The sequence below is a fragment of the Giraffa tippelskirchi genome, chromosome 2, assembly GCF_054371585.1.
Source record: "Giraffa tippelskirchi isolate mGirTip1 chromosome 2, T2T-mGirTip1v1.2.pri, whole genome shotgun sequence".
NCBI lineage: Eukaryota > Metazoa > Chordata > Mammalia > Artiodactyla > Giraffidae > Giraffa > Giraffa tippelskirchi.
In genome coordinates this window covers 17443935-17460988 of record NC_137276.1, presented here as the reverse complement: position 1 = coordinate 17460988, position 17054 = coordinate 17443935, and the positions used below count along the sequence as shown (strand labels likewise).

At 42.0% G+C, this 17054-nt stretch overlaps 1 protein-coding gene across 50 annotated transcripts in view; it reads right to left on the bottom strand.

The window, feature by feature from the left end:
* The window catches only part of NRAP (nebulin related anchoring protein), a 74727-nt gene extending 57673 nt beyond the window's left edge, over positions 1–17054 (bottom strand). For 33 of the 50 annotated variants that reach the window (XR_014068256.1, XM_081538386.1, XM_081538363.1 and 30 more), the window contains exons 1-11: positions 16815–17054; positions 16424–16518; positions 15777–15864; positions 11272–11376; positions 9860–9964; positions 7957–8061; positions 7154–7258; positions 6068–6175; positions 5669–5773; positions 2498–2602; positions 1403–1519 (exon numbers count right to left, since the gene is read on the bottom strand). Coding sequence is in view for 49 of the 50 variants with exons in the window: in XM_081538386.1 (XP_081394512.1) it covers positions 1403–1519; positions 2498–2602; positions 5669–5773; positions 6068–6175; positions 7154–7258; positions 7957–8061; positions 9860–9964; positions 11272–11376; positions 15777–15864; positions 16424–16518; positions 16815–16886 (1110 nt within the window). In the remaining variant the exon portion in view is untranslated. Of the gene's footprint in view, positions 1–1402; positions 1520–2497; positions 2606–5668; positions 5774–6067; positions 6176–7153; positions 7259–7956; positions 8062–9859; positions 9965–11271; positions 11377–15776; positions 15865–16423; positions 16519–16814 lie in introns of all 50 variants that reach the window. The other 17 variants (XM_081538405.1, XM_081538435.1, XM_081538592.1 and 14 more) reach the window with 1 other exon arrangement.

The following is a 17054-nucleotide window of genomic DNA, read 5'->3' as shown; positions in this document are numbered from 1 at the left end:
GTGTGTGTGTGTGTGTGTGTGTGTGTGTGTGTGTGTGTGTGTGTGTGTGTGTGTGTGTGTGTGTGTGTGTGTGTGTGTGTGTGTGTGTGTGTGTGTGTGTGTGTGTGTGTGTGTGTGTGTGTGTGTGTGTCTGCGCGCGCGCATGCACTGAGTCACTTCAGTTGTGTTCAACTCTTTGTGACCCTATGTGCCACCTGGGAAGCCCTGCACGATGTACCATCTCTCTATCAATTCTGCCCTTATCGTTCAAAAGCAGATATACGATGTATTTCAATAAGATTTCATTTTTAAAAACAGGCTGTGGGCCAGATTTGTTACTCAGGTCATAGTTTGCTGACCTCTGGCCTAGAGCATAAGAATCATATGGATAATTTGTTTAAAACGCAGGTTCTAGACTTCCCTGGTGGTCCCATGGCTAAGCCTCCACGTTCCCGATGCAAGGGGCCTGGGTTTGATCCCTGGTCGGGGAACCAGATCCCATGTGCAGCCACTAAGACCTGGCACAGCCAAATATAAATTTTTTTTTTTAAATGCAGGTTCCAAGGGCTTGGCACCTATCCACTATTTCTAAGTATCTGAAGTTTCTGATGACACCCAGAAATGTACCCCCTTGTGATTCTGAGCAGCATCACAGGCTAAGGCACTTTTTGGGATAAAGGACTGACTCTCAGGGGTTAGAGAAGAAAAATCTTTTAGGATATTTGCATATCCTTTTCTGAGTTTCAGACAACTTGTTAGATGGGTCCTATGCATAGCCTGGCAAGAGGCTGACAACTCAAATGCCTTCAGGGTCGTGATTGGTGATGCAAACAGAGAAGAAGCTGCTATAAGAAACTCAAGAATAATAAAAATGATATGGGGAACGAGAGGAGATATTCCCTTGCAAACAGCCCTAGCAATTATAAAAATCCTAACCCCTTGGCAGGCCAAACAAAACACAGTCTCTCGCGGCCAGGTCTGTCTCTAAGGCAAGGGGAATTCATACAGCACGCAGAACTTCTTGGAAGCCTGACTACAAAAATAAGAGCATGAGGGAGGTTCCATGTTCAAAACACTCCTCATCTTTGATTTCCACTCTATAAGAATGACATACGGTTATAAAGGTTGGTTCGTCCAATACTCTGGCAACTAGAAATCTACTACCAGGAACTTTGGAATATCCCACAGCCCTGTGAGAATTTGAGGAGGAAACTTCTGAACCATCAGAGAAAGATTTAATTAGTTTGGTTCCAGGCTCTGTTATGAATTGCTTTTGAACACCTATTCATTCTTTGGCAACTGGTAATGTGTGTGTACTTCACGTGGCGTTAACACAGGATTGTTCATTCCGGGGTCACCCCTTCACCGTCGGTCAGAATCAAAGGAGGCGACAGCACACAGGTGGGACCATCCCCGTACGTACCTCACTCACGAGCTTGTTCACGCTCTGAGCGCGCTTCAGAACCAAGTTGTCCTGGGCTGGGAGGGAATGATAATGTGCAGCGCCCTTCATCTTATTGAAGTCCTGCCTGTATTTTACCTGAAACAAGCGCACAAAGAACATCCAGAACCGTTGTTTTCATTCTCCAGAAGTGACTCCACATTTCATGTCAACATTTACTTAATACAATTTTCTGAAGGAAAAAAAAAAATCACATGGGTTTTTCCTCCACTAACTCCCTATACCGCTCACTCCCTTTTAGACTAAAATGCTACTCCCCCCTTTCACATTTTTTACACTTTACGTTCTACTTCTGCATGAAGAAAGGTCTCAAAACGATCACACCTAGAAGTATCATCCAAAAACCCATTCTGCCTTTGGTTTTCACAACCATTTCTCAGCCAGTCTCAAGCGATGAATGTGTCCTTTATTTCCCCCCTCAGGGCAACGTGCACTTTTCTAGGGAAATTGGTAATAACTGAGTAGGAACAAAGTAAAGGAGAAGGGCGAAGCAGGCATGAGACAAATGCTGGGCTTCTGATGATTGATCAAGTTGAAGTTGGTAAAAGATCTGCAGTATGCGTGTCGCTTTACCAAGTGTAACGACTTTACCAAGTGTAATGATAGCTTATCTTTCAAGGATGGCCAATTGGCTAACATTCTGGAAATAAAAATTATTTTATCAACTGGGTTACACCCAATTTGATAATCATACTGTTTATTTTAACCAGCTATTCCTCTTGAGTGCTCAATTTCTAAAGTGGGTTATTTTGCAAAGACTCTCCAGATAACTCCATCTTATCTGGCTGGACTGGTATCTGCGCTTGCTTCGGCTGACCTCAAGTAAGTTATGTGGTTTGTCCACATCAATCTCCTTTAAAGCAGACAAATGTGACCTAACAGTATGAACCCAAAAAGCAGATGTCAGAAATTTGGATAAGAATTGAAGGTTAATATTCTGCTTTGACTCAGCTCTGAAAAAATCAACTGGGTGTAGGTTTCAGTAAGCACAGCCTCCAAAGTCTCATTTTTCCTCTGCTTCTGCGGCTCTGTGGGTTGTCCCAATGAGGTACTTACATCACTAGCGAGTTCGTTGGCTTTCTTGGCGTTCTGGTAAGCTGGGGTGATCATGGCCGGGAAGCTACCTTTTCCTCTGTGCTCGCCATACTCTTCTGAGTAACCCTGCTGGGTCAGTTGAAAATTTTAATCAGGGGACTTCCCTGGTGGTCCAGCAATTAAGAATCTGGGGACACGGGTTCTATTCCTGGCCTGGGACCTAGGATCCCACATGCCGCGGGGGCAACTAAGTCTGTGTGTCAACAACTACTGAGGCTAAGTGCAGCAACTATCGAAGCCCAAGTGCCCTAGAGCCTGTGCCCTGCAACAAGAGAAGCTACTGCAATGAGAAGCTCTGAGAAGCTCATGCACAACAGCTAGAGAGTAGCCCCTGCTCGCTGCAAACAGAGGAAGCCCTTGAGCAGCAACAAGACTCAATGCAGCCAAATAAATACTTAATTTAATTTATAATTAGTTAAAACATTTTAATGAGTAATGCTCTATCACTGGAAGGGGTAGGGGATTAGCAATGATCTCTCCTACATCTCCTGTTGGAGGCCCATGGAGGCCCGTCCACACTGAACCCTCCTGTGTTCACCCCTAAGAGCAGCACATGTGGTAATTAAGCTGGTGGACTCTGGAGGTAGGCCCACCTACTACTGTCCAGCACACTTACTGGGGTCAGCACTAAATAAACGGAAGTGATTATCATTGGCATCATCGTTTCCATCAGATAAGTTAAGAAACTGTATGAGTCTCCTAGGCCCATGGAGTAATCATTTCGTAAAAGACACCAGGAAAGTCCCTCTGTCTTCTAGGAGTCTTGAATGCTACTGTTCTCGGATCTGTTGGCAGATCTATGCAGAGAAGCACTGATATTCCGCTAACTGCCTCCCCCAGTGATGGATTCATTTCATTTACCAATAAAGGAAGGTTATATAATGATTTGAATTTCTGACATTGGAGGAAAAGATTTCAAATTTCCTTAAGATGATCTCAACTGGGACCAAATGTATATTTCAAACTAAGTATTACAATCTGAGTCTTAATTTCTTCCTTCCTCCCCGCCACTCCCATCACCCAGCCACTCCCATAAAGGAGAACCTTCCTTCTCACGGAACTGTCCTCACGTGCTAAGTTGCTTCAGTCACGTCCAACTCTTTGCCACCCTATGGACTTATCCCACCAGGCTCTCTGTCCATGGGGTTCTCCAAGCAAGAGTATTGGAATGGGTTGTCATGCCCACCTCTATGGGATCTTCCCAACCCAGGGATCGAATCCAAGGCTCTTACATCTCCTGCATTGGCAGGCAGGTTCTTTACCACTAGCACCACCTGGGAAGCCCCACGTCACTGGCGTATACCTTCCCCGGCAATCAGGAACTGGATGTACTTCAAAAGTCCATCAATGCTACCTTTTCTCCGGGGAACTCTACTCTCACTTCCAGGCCTGCTCCAGGCAGAACTGGCTGCTTCCTCATCTGTGCTCCCACAGATCTGAAACCACCCTTAGTGTGTCCCCTCGGGCTCATGACTCCATCTCACTCTGGCCTCCTCCACTGTGGGGCTGCCCGGCTCCAGCAATACCGTTCAGAGTCTGGCACACTACTCTCTTATATGAAACAGTTGGGTCAAATTAGAATGCCCAGGGTTCCTTTCTACCCCTTTAATGACACCTGCTTAGCCTAAGAGCTCCTTTTTGGTTGGTTGCCAGCAGGTTCTGGGCCATATGTAGTAAGTGAAAGAAGTTAAGCTAAAAAAAAAATAATAACAAAGACTCAAATTCTTTGGTAGCCTCCTTTTTCCCATTCTGCTTTATGATTTGGAGTTGGTTTGTGGCTTTATTTTAATGTCTCTGTTTATATGAATATATGTTGTGTATGTAAATCTTTTTTTTTTAGTATGTAAATCTTTTTGAGACACTTAATCCTATTGGGAAGATGACTGGTTACAAATAACAGATACATGGTAAAGTCCATTAACCTAAAAATATGCATTAAAAAGAATAAATTGTTTTGTCATTTAGGCATTACAGGGACCCTGTGCTCCCTGGAGAAGCCTGCACACTGCAACTAGAGAAGAGCCCGCACAGAGACAAAGACCCAGCATAGCCAAAGATAAATAAATAAATACAATTATAAAAAAATATTTTCACTGAGCTTTAAGCACTAAGAGACCATTTGACTAACAATTATTGTGGAATTTAATCAAATGGCCTTATAAATTCAAAATCAAACATTTGTGTTCAGATAGACATTTGCAAAGGAGCCAAAACCTATCTTTATATTCATTCAAAGTTTCACATGAATATACCCCCCACTATAAGCAACTCGGTTTTCTGAAGAACAGAAGTCAGTTATTTGTTTCCTTTTATAAACTATATATGTCGAATAAGTCACACGTGTTGTAAAGTCTACTCAGTACCAAAAAATTTAAACAACTGTCGAATTAAGAGAAAAATATCAACTAAGCCCAACTGAACGTACTCTTCCAGCACACACATTTGATCTTCCAACAGTCTTTACTTACAACCATGAAAAAGTAATGTTCCACTTCCCCCCTTACAACAGCTGTCTTGTACCAGAAAATACAGAGGGATGTGCAAACGAAATTAGCTTGTAATTGTCACTCAATCTTTTTACATCCTGTCAAGATGGAGTTCATTGAAGAAATGAAATTGAGAAAAAAAGGCATAAAGCAATATGCTTTTTTTCCCTCTAGCATATTGCTTTATCTGGCAACCTAGATAATAAATTCACTTTCTAAGAAAATGAATCCTGCTACTCAGCGAAATATTTTTCAAGACATGCATTGATCCCTTTGGTGCTACTATGCAGTGACAGGCTAAACACAGCCAGTCTGAGTCCTCAGGATTTTTTTTCAATGAATAGATGAGTATGCTTTATTCCTAGCAAATGCACCATTCTGATATAGGTCCTTTAGTTTTTTTAAAAAAAGGGAAAGATAAAGTACTTAGAATTTGTTTTCCTAAGTGAGTCAAGTTGAAACCTGTGTAATTGTTTGCCTGCTACTTTCTGGCTTTGAAATCCACTTTCCATAAATAGGGCAAAGATAAACGACAGCCCAACCCCTGATTAAACTGTCACAGGTTGTATCACGGGCTAGAGGGTTGCCAAACTGAGACCTGACCATTCAAAAGGGTAGTCTCCCAGGAAGTCACTTTATCCCATACCTGGCCATACTGGTCCATGTATTCCTTTGGCAATGGGCCCTCAGCTCCAGCAACAGGGCCAGCCAGTCCCTTCATTTCTCTTTGATGTTGTTGATGGTATCTCACCTATTTGAACGGGAGAGAAGGATACACCTGGTAAATTTAGCCTCTTATGCACACAGGTCACAAGAGTCAAAATGAATGTGTACGGAATGTTCTTTTTCTGCTCGAGTCTAGGGAGTGTGTCTTAGACATAAAAGTGCCGGATCTTTGTTCTAATAAAACTGACTGAAAACTCTGAAGGAAAGTTACTTCTTGGATCCACAGTGCACACCACAGAAGGCAGCAAGTTGGACTCGCCAGGTCTGGGTAACTTCCTGACTCCTCCCCTCACGTGACAACATTGCCAGGGACACTTACATCACTTGCCAGCTCGTTGGCTCTCTTGGCTATCTGATAAGCAGGTGTGATCATAGCAGGAAAACTGCCTTTCCCTCTCTGCTGTTCATAGGCCTCTGTGTATCTCACCTGGAAAAAGAAATATTTTGAATCACATACCACAATCCCACCATCTACCAGGCAATCTGAGTGAGAAGCCCCATTAAGGGCTCCCATAACACCTGCACATCTCCCATCAGATCTCTTAGGCAATGTAGTAGCTAAATGCTTGATGGACCCTTATTTACCATTTTATTCCCAACACCCAGCTCAGTGTCTGATACATGGAGATATTCAGTGTGGAATTCAACACATACTTATGAGCACCTGCTGCAGGCCAACCAAGGCAAGTGGAAGCCACTCGTTAAGCTGAACCTGGATTCGTGCTTAAACTTCCCAATCAGAACAACACTAAGTTTTCCATCTTATTATGCTGTGGAGCAACTGGAATCGAAAAGGCAAATGGTACAAATTCTTCGGAAGTTCTATTCTGTTATTTGCAGTGACAAGGAGAGAATTCTTTCAGGTTAATCAGAAATATCTGGCTTGTTACTAATACCGTGTAAACTTTTCTCTCTAAGGAAGAGTTTTCACGGGGTCTGTGCTAGCTGCTGAATCTGACCTGCCTACCCTTCTCCATGTTAGGAAAGAGTGGGGAACCTTAAGGAAGAATCACAGTGTCTGGCCACCATCATTGCTTTCTTTTCTTTTTGGCCACTCTACGTGGCATGGGACTCCACAGACTTCCCTGGTGGCTCAGACAGTAAAGAATCTGCCTGCAATGTGGGAGACCCAGGTTCGATCCCTGGGTCGGGAAGATCCTCTGGTGAAGGGAATGGCAACCCACCCCAGTATTATTGCCTGGGGAAATTCCATGGACAGAGGAGCCTGACGGGAGGCAATCCATGGGGTCACCGAGTCAGACATGACTGAGCGACTAACACACAAACGGCCTGGGAGATCCTAGTTCCCAGACCAGGGATTGAACCCAGGGCCCCCCTGCAGCGGAAGTGTGGAGTCTCAACCACTAGACCACCAGGGAAGTCCCTGGCTTCTATCATTTCTTACATCACTTTGAAGCTGTCCACCAGCCTTGGCCCGGAGCAGCTCGGGGGTATCCGCCACCGTACTGAATCTGGAGATGCGCTCATCATGCCCTCTCTTGTACTCCACCTGGCGAGGAGACAGCACAGAGTCAAGGTCACACCCAGAAACCTTTGTAGAACCTCTCCCTGCAGCTGTCCTGAAGCTACACCATTGGGCAACACTCGAGGAAAATCTATGGAAAGTCTTTCTGGCTTGCTTTATGGGCTCCTCTCCAAAAACACGCACATGTATTCAGTCCAAGAGAGTGCCAGGAACTGCTAAACTTGAACAAATATTCATTTGTCTCCATAGCAATCACATGAGGCAGGACTATGATTTTCCCCATCTTACAGATGAGCAGCTGGGGAACAGAGAGGTTAAGTAATTTGTGCAGGGTCCCACAGCTACGAAGCCAGAGAGCCAGGATTCGAATCCCAAAATAGCTGGCTCCAGAATCTGAGCTCTAAATCAACCAGCTATGCTATTCTTCAGTAGGATCTGCCATCCTCTAAATAAAAATCAGTGTCCTTAATGCTTAACCTCGAAAAGTTATTTGGTTCAGTTCTGGGGTGAGCGACATGGTCTTCTCTCCATTGATAGAGGAGGCACGGGCATAGAGAATGACTGATACAGAAAAGATAAGAACACAGTCTTCTTCGTAATATTGTACTCAGGGTACTTACTGACCCCAAAGAACTCTCCTGTTAGATTTTACCTGAATCCCAGGGATTCACTAATGACAAAAATTAGTGTAATCAACAGCGAGTAAGCACTAAGACACTCACTTGGCTTGCCAGCTGGTTGGCGATCTTGGCCCTTTGATAAGCAGGTGTGATCATGGCTGGAAAACTCCCTTTACCTTTCTGTTGCTCATAGTCTTCTGGATACTCCTGTTGGTCAGACCAATGTCAGCATGAGAACCAATAGGATCTCCAATGAGAACGAATAAAACTGCAATAGCAAGCATCATCAGAACCAATGCAACTGGATGTATATGGCACTAGGAAAATATTTTGGTCTCCTGGAATAAATTTGAAAATTATTCACTTGGTGATTTAAATTAACACCTTTGAGGCTGAAGAAATTGTATTTCCCAGGTCAAAGAGTTTCCCTTTCAATGTTTATATTTAACTCTGTGGAACCTGGCACAACCCAAGGGATGCCCCTTGACTCAAAGGCTTGTAAGATAATGCAGCAATTATTATGCAGGAGACCCTTCAGCAACTCATCCACTAGACACAGTTCTGGGCTTCCCTGGTAGTTCAGTTGGTAAAGAATCTGCCTGCAGTGCAGGGGACCTACATTAGATCCCCGGGTCAAGAAGATCCCCTGGAGAAGGAACTGGCAACCCACTCCAGTATTCTTGCCTGGAAAGTCCTTATGGACAGAGAAGCCTGGCGGGCTCCTCAGTTCATGGGCCCGCAGTCCATGGCGGGCTTCACAGTCCATAGGGTGGCAGAGTTGGACACGACTTAATGACTAAACCACCGCTAGACACATTTCTACAGTACTGGGAGTGAAATATCTGTTCTTTTCTCCTCCTTACTTTTGAATATCTCTGCTAGTCTGCTTTCCTAACGAAACATAGCACCTTAGCAACTGTGCTTCAGTTGTTTTCTTTCCATGTGCTAAAGAAAAGTTACTCAAGACTAACAATATTTTCCAAAATGGTTTCTTCAAAGGACAGGTGCCCTGGGTTTAGGGAGAAGACTAGAGGATACAGCATGCAAATCATTAAGGAATTCCATAACCTGGGGTAAAATTGTCTTTCTTACGATGAAAACCTACTAAGATCTCTCTTATGGTGCGATAGGTCCAAAATCTAAAATAGGGCATCAGGGCTGATTCTGAAGGCTCTGGTAGGAAATCCATTTCTTTTCCTTTTCCAGCTTCAAGAGGCTGCCCACAGTTCCTGGTTTACAGCCCCAGACAGCTCTGACCTCTGCTTCTGTTGTCACATCATCTTTTCTCTGACTCTGACTCTCCTTATAAGCACCCTTGTGATCACATTTGGTCCACGTTAATCCTCCAGGATAATCTTCCTATCTCAAGATCCTTAGCTTAATTAGGAGCTTGAGTTTAGCAGATACAAACTACTATGTATAAAATAAACAACAAGGTCCCACTGGATAGCACAGGGAACTATATTCATTATCTTGTAATTAATTATAATGGAAAAGAACATGAAAAAGAATATATATGCATATATATGTATACATATAACTAAATCACTCTGCTGTACATCAGAAACTAACACAACACTGTAAATCAACTGTATGTACATTTGTTCCATCGTTCAGTCATGTCCAATTCTTTGTGACCCGATGGACCATAGCCCACCAGGCTCCTCTGTCCATGGGATTTTCCAGGCCAGAATACTGGAGTGGGTTGCCATTTCCTCCTCCAGGGGATCTTACCAACCCAAGGATCAAATCCGTGTCTCCCGTGTCTCTAGCCTCTCCTGCACTGACAGGCGGATTTTTCACCACTGAGCTACCTGGGAAGCAAATCAGCTATACTTCAATGAAAAAAAATCTCTACCTTCATCATATCTTTGGCCATGCATAGTAGCATATTCATAGGTTCCAGGGACTAGGACATGGGAATGTTTGGGGGAGGGCCAGCATTCTAACACAATCTTAATGAACATTCAAGCTAACTGCTAAAGTAATTTTCTAGAGCCCTTACCTCACCCAGTGACTTTCGTGCCTCCACCATCCTTACTATTTCAGGGTCTGGCAGAGCTCCTGGGCACCAGGCATTCCCTTCCCTGTATCCACTCCAATAGGCTCTCTGGAGAGGAAAAACACAAATGCATACAAACACATAGCCCACACACTTGCTTGGTAAGATCACCCTACCTACCTCACCCTCCAAGCAATGCTCACCTACATTGTCAACATAAGATAGAAAAAACAGAAATTCTCTAAAAACGATAAACTCCTCCTGATACATGGCAGGTCTCAGCTAACCAGAATGTTCAGTTTTTTCAAACTAGAAAATAACCTAATCTCCTAAATAACCAAAACTTTCAGAGATTGATATCATAGCAGAGTTCCAAACGTAACTTAACATTCTTTTTGCTCATTATTGCACCAAGATGGGGCAGCAGGGAGTTGCTGTGGACAGGCCATCTGAGATTAATCAGCATTATTCAGCCAAACTTCAAAAACCTGCTACCTGTTGTGTGCCAAGCGCTAGATTAAGCAATTAACACTAGGAAAAGAAAATCAAAAGAGAAAAAAAAGAAGACAAAGTTCCTCTTTAAAGATATGTGTGGTTTATCTAGGGAAATAAAACTGACATATGAAACAATCAGTGATTAGAAAACATTTGGTGCTTAAATGTACTGTACTGAAGATAAACACTGAGAGTTTTGAAAAAGCAATCTCCATGTGAGGGTCCCTGATTTGGACAGGAATTTGAGCTGGACCTCCAGGGATGAGGTCAGTTACCAGATGATGCAAAGGGACAAGAAAAAGCATCTGCTCAAGGAGGTCTATTCCATGCAGGCAGAGATTTTCATCTGTTTTTGTGCACTGATGTATTCCAGCAGCCTGGAATAGTGCCTGGCATATAATACTCAATAAATACATGCTGATTTTAAAAAAGAAAAAAAAACACATGTTGAATAAATTCTAAGAGTGGGGACTGCCATGAATAAAAGCAAGAAGGCAATGATAGACTTCACGTGAAAGACCATGAGGAAGTGGATTTGACTGGAACTGGGGGGAAGAGATAGGGAGCCAAGTGGGCTGGAGATACGGCAAGTTGGACAGGTTGGGTAGAACCATCCTTTGGTGATCTGAAAAGTCAGACCATTCATATGTGAAAATAACGCTCAACTACACTCACAATCAGGAAAGTTTAAATAGAAAAAAACAAGATACAGGTTGTCAAAACTTTTGTCTGGTAATACCAAGTATTGAGAGAATGTGGGAAACAGACCATGGAGGTCTTCTGTAGACCGCTGGAATGACAAGATGAATAAAAGAAAGCTTAACCAATTCCCTCTAGAAGTAATGCTGACTACACACGTCATCTGCACAATGCGTCATTCTTTTCTCTGCTTCCAAACCTGTTTATAACTCTCGCCTCACCTCATCCACCAGTGGTTGCCTGTTAGGTGCAGCGGCTTCATCCTTGGATTTCATGTCCCAGTGCAAAACCGACTTAAACCGTTCACCATCCTCTTGGCCATCGATCTGCACAATGAAGATGTTGTCAGTAATGTTTCCATCAGAAATGAGAAAGGTAACAAATAATACAGAACTAAATTAGGGGCGGGGGAAGCGGATCCTAAGTCTCAACTGCAGAGCATCTTAACTGTACTACAAGCCACACTGTGCTGTCAAGTGTCACCATCGGCTTCATCTGTACCACCAGCCAAGTGGCACATGGATAGCACCTACTGTGTGCAAAGCTTTATTTTGCCACACAAATAAAAAGACAATGTCTCTACAAGCTTATCACACAGTACCAAGTATTCAGCTTAGAAAACCTAGATGTGAGAGCAGTGGTTCCTAACTAGTCTGTGCAACACTCAGGGAGCTTGTTAAATGCTGGCTCCTCAAATTCATGTAGGTGTTCTCCTATGCTTTATGATTCCACCTTTCACATCTTGATTCATAACACACCTTGTATTAATGTTTATGTATGGGTATGAGGTAGGTATCAAGGTTCATTTCTTCTATGTAAGTGTCCAGTCACTCAGGTACCATTTATTTAAAGATGATTCTTGCTACAATGAATTGCAGTGGTGCCTTTATTATAACTCAGGTGACCACATATGTGCAGCTCTATTTCTTAACCTTGTATTGTTTCCCACTGACCTGTCAATTCTACAGTAGTGCCAATACTACACTGAGTTAACAACTACAAGAGGCACCCTGGTGGCTCAGGTGGTAAAGAATCCGCCTGCCATGTAGGAGACCTGGGTTTGATCCTTGGGTGGGGAAGATCCTCTGGAGAAGGGAATGGCAACCAACTTCAGTATTCTTGCCTGGAGAATTTCATGGACAGAGGAGCCTAGAAACCTGGTAACCTAAGTCCTTTGATTTTGTTCTTCAAGATTTCTTCATCATTCTAGAATCACTGTATGTTCATATCAATTTTAGAATCAGTTTGTCAATTTTTATGAAAAACACCAGAGTTTTGGCTGGGACTGCACTGAATGCGTCGATCAGTTTGAAGAGAACTGACATCTAACCATATCTTCATGACTTTGGAATAGGCAAAGATTTCTTAAGGAGAACATCAGAAGAACTAACCACAAAAGAAAATGTTGGGGCTTAGGTTCAAACCCAGATATTATGTATGAGATCCAAGATGGAGCCCAGAAATCTGCAACTTAAACAAGCTGAAATTTAAATCATTAATTTTACAGACGAGGAAAGAAGCTCAGAGAAGAGAAGTGAACTTATTGAAATCATTCAGCAGGTTAGCAAAGCCAGGTTCAGAACCCGGGAATTCTAGTTCCCTGTCAAGGGCACTTTGTCTGGGGTTGCTTAATGCAGCACTAACATGTATATTTTTAAGCACATAAATTGAGAATCTTTACATGCCTTTTCCCTTGGATATTGAGAAATTACCTTGAACACTGTATAAACTCAAGACAAAGTTTCTCATAAGCAGCTCCACTGACATTTGGGGCCAGTTCATTTCTTGTTGAGGGCAGTCTGTCTAGCTCATGGCAGGATGCTGAGCAAGATGGGTGGTCTCTATCCACCAGATGCCACCGGTATTCTTACCTTCCCAGTTTTGACCAGAAAAAGTCCCTCAGACGTCACCAAATATCCCCTAGGGGGCAAAATTGCCCTCCTTTAGAGCCAGTGACTAAAGGAATCAGAATCACGTTACCATAGTACACAGGAATCTGTATTTTCTGCCCTTCTCCCACAGTACAGGCAGCTTCGGTGCCTGCCTCCCTAGAGACCTTTCACAGGGCTCATGACTATTCAGAGGAAATGGGAAGAGGAAAAAAGCCATAAATGTTATTTGTGGAGTAAGGAAGCATTAAGGGCTAAAGTTCATTCTCTGAATAGGAGACAATCTACATGTTCTATTCTGATAAAAGTTCCATTCACACCTACCAAACAGGAAATTCTGTCTTAGTAAATATTTATTTATGCATTTATTTTTCGAAGAGTGACATTTAAAAAACCAGAAAAATGTCAACCAGCTTCAAATGCCATTTCACCTTCATTGCTGTAACTGAAGAATCCCTTGCTTTCCTTTTTTAATTTTAGCACATGCACTAGGAATCTGTTTTTTATTTAACTGGCAAAGTCTCCCAGAAAAGAAAAGGGAGTAAGAATGCAATCCACAACGTTCCCCAGGGTGGTTGTAAGATCTGGGGCCTAGAAGGGACATGAGTGTCCACTTGATTTTTCCCCTGGTGGGAAAGGAGAAAGGGGTCTCAGCAGTCAGTTGTTCTGCACACATGCACACGCACACATGTACACGTATACACATATATGCATACACAGAGAGACACACGTGTGTGTACACGCATGCACGCATATGCACATACACACATATGCAAGTGTATACACATGCATGTAAACACACATCCACCATATACACACAGAGATAACACACATACACACATATACACATACCACACACATACACAAATGTGCACACAGCCATGTATATACACATTCATGTATATATGCACATGTATATACACCGTGTATACACACGCACACATATTTACAACTGCATATACACATACATACACTCTCCATATGCAAACACACATAGTTACACGCGTACACACATATTCACATAGATGTGAACTAACACACACACATAGGCTTCCTGGGAAGCTCACGTCACTGCCTGTGGCTGGAAATAGAACCAGCGATAATCTTGCTCCAGGTCCGGCCTGTCATACAAGTTACAAAAAAGTGAATTCACCACCACTTCAAAGGAAGGTAAGTATTGCCTGATCTGTTGTAAGATTTTGTAAAGGGGACATGCCAGTTGATACCTCACTGAGGGTGGAAGACAGAGATATCATGGATCTTTTTGTGACAAATACAATCAATATTCTGTATATAAGTACACCTCCTTGTATTCAATCTCTGGGCAAACTCTGACCCCAGAGCTGCAGAAATATCTGGATGCTTGTAAACATAAACAAGTGCTTTTTTTTTTCCTTCTGGAGAGTTTGCCAAACCCTAGGCACATATGAGTAGGCTGACTGAGCAGTTTAGGATATGGATCCTAGAGTGATAGAGATCAGGATTTGTATCCATTCAACTGGCCCAGTAAAACTAGGTACATTACTTAACTTCTGTGAGCCTCAGCCTCCCCAACTGTAATATAACACTGCAGAGGGTTTTTGTGAAGAATAAGTGAAATTATACAGATAAAGGGTGTTGCAAAGTGTCTGGCATTCTGTCGAACTGAGAGAGTTAAATTCAGTACTGTCAATTTTGTGTTAGATGTTAACAGACAAAAACAAACAACAAAACCCATGCAAACAAGCAAAAACGGATGAAAGCAAAATCCTAAAAGAATAAGCCTTCTCAGTAATGGATGGCTTGTGAATTCTTCAGGCTTCTTAATTGTTAGAAGTCAACAATAGATACATGAACAACTCTCCAAGCCTCAGTTTCCTCACCAGTAGAATGGGATAATAATAGTATTTACTTTATTGGATTGCAATGTGTTAAATTAGTTAAGCAACTACACAGTAAATGTTACCTAAGCTTGTTAAAAAAAATAATAAACTCACAATTGGAGCAAAGCACTTAGTGAAATAAGCTAGTTGGCGGTTACATGTAAAAAGCCATAAGGATAAGCTCAACCTAAACCATCTTCTTGAGGAGGACGTGGCCTAGGCAGGCAGGAGAGCCAGGATAGGGTGAGGTAACATGAGGAAGGAAGATTACTAGAGAGCCTTCCACCTCCTGTGTCATTCTCTAATTTTAGAAAGCTGCTAGCTCAATCCCATAAAACAACTTGCTATGGGGCCTGGGGGAGGCAAGTGAAATGATTCATCATTTTAATAAATGCAAGCATTCAATCAATAGTTATCTGACAAAACCCTTCTGTTAGTTTTTCAAAACAGGTTGGTTAATCAATATAGCCTTCTGGCCTACCCAAACATCAGTTCCAGATCAAAATATCTCTGACTACCCCTACCCATGGGGAAAGAGATTTAAACATTACCGAATGCAGAGAGATTTAAGTGTGGAACTAGAGGTTTCCATGTTTATACCCAAATATAATGGGGAAAGAAAGGGCTCTGTAATATTTTCCAACTATATGAACTTTGTTTTATGTATTAAGCACCTGGTGTGTGCATGGCCTGCTGTATCAGTGTGTATAGAGCTGACAGACACAAGGAGATTAAAATGGATACAAGATCCTCAGATATTCAAGCTGGATTATCCTGTATGGGCCTCTACGTTGTGGTAAGGCAAATAGCAATATTTGTTGCTTAAACATGCCTAGGTATAAACCTGCCCATTTTCTGCCTAGATGTAAACCTGCTCATTTTCTCCATATTTACAGAGACACTTAAAAACCTAAGTTCCTGAGCTAAGAAATTTTCTTTAAACACTATTTGGAAATTCAAAATTAAGTAACTTACCCCACAAATGGCCTCTGGAGGTTTCCTCACATTTAGATTTAATGGAGTGTAATAGACACTTGTAAAAGTGTTGTTCTTGGGGTTATGGCTACAAAAAGTATATATAAACCAGAATTAGAAAATGTACTTTATCCACAATGACTGAGTGACTATTCTTAAAGGAAGAGTCACTTTTTATATCAAAAAAATTTAAGACATAACAATTAAATTCAAGAGTTTCCAGGCAATGAGTCATAAAGAAGGAAAAGCAAATCAAATAAATTCAACCAAATCAAATAAATTCAACCAAATTTAACTGGAAATTATTTACCTGAAATTATTTAAAAGAAAACATTTTAAAGTTTTCTGCATATCCATAGCAATAACACTGTTCTGCACAATCTTTAATAGTTTGACATGGGGTTACAGAGGATAGATTTCGTCTTTCACTTGTAAGAAATCTTAAATTTTCAACTTTCTGTCCATTGCATAAAATCCTGTGTCAGATCTCTTTAATGACTGTATTTAAGTAAAAACTTTTGAGAAGACATTTCTTGGGTTCTTGGATTTAACCCTGGAGTGTGTGATTTGATTCTCTGGTTGGTTAGTCATTAAAAAAAAAACAAACATAATTCAAGAGGTGGTGGGGAGGAGTGTCAAACACTTACGCGTGACAGTACGGCTTTTTCTGGTGACTCACAAAGTTATTCACTGATAGCATCATCTTGCAAACTTCACAGTGAAAACAAGCTTTGTGCCATATCTAGAAACCAAATAGAAAACATTGAGCAAAATTACCTTTTCTTTCATTCTCAGGAATCTTATATATTTCAGGGCAAAAAAAAAATGAGCTTTAGAGATAAAATGGTGATAAAACAGACACTCGGCTACAAATTTTTGAGACAATATAGGAGATATAGCTAGAGACGGGTAGAACTGAAGAAAAGTGGGGGAAACGTCGTTATCTTGGTGGCTCAAAAAAACCCACATGTCCATATGTAACAAGATATATTTCCCATGTTTGTGACAATTTGCAAAGGCCAAGAAACGTCTACTGACCTGGTCTAGGCAGTTGATCTTCTCAGCAGGGTACACTCCGTACCCACACCTAGAGCAAGCCTGCACATTCATCGTGAAGTCTGAAGAGAGAAGACCAAGATCGGTAACAGGCAAGAAATCCAAGGAGAAACCGCTGTCTGGTTGTTCAAGTCTCCAAAATCCTGCCTCCTATTAAATTCCTGTAGGCACCTTGACCGTTCAGAATCCAACTTCCACTCTCCTCTGCTGACCTTCTGGTTT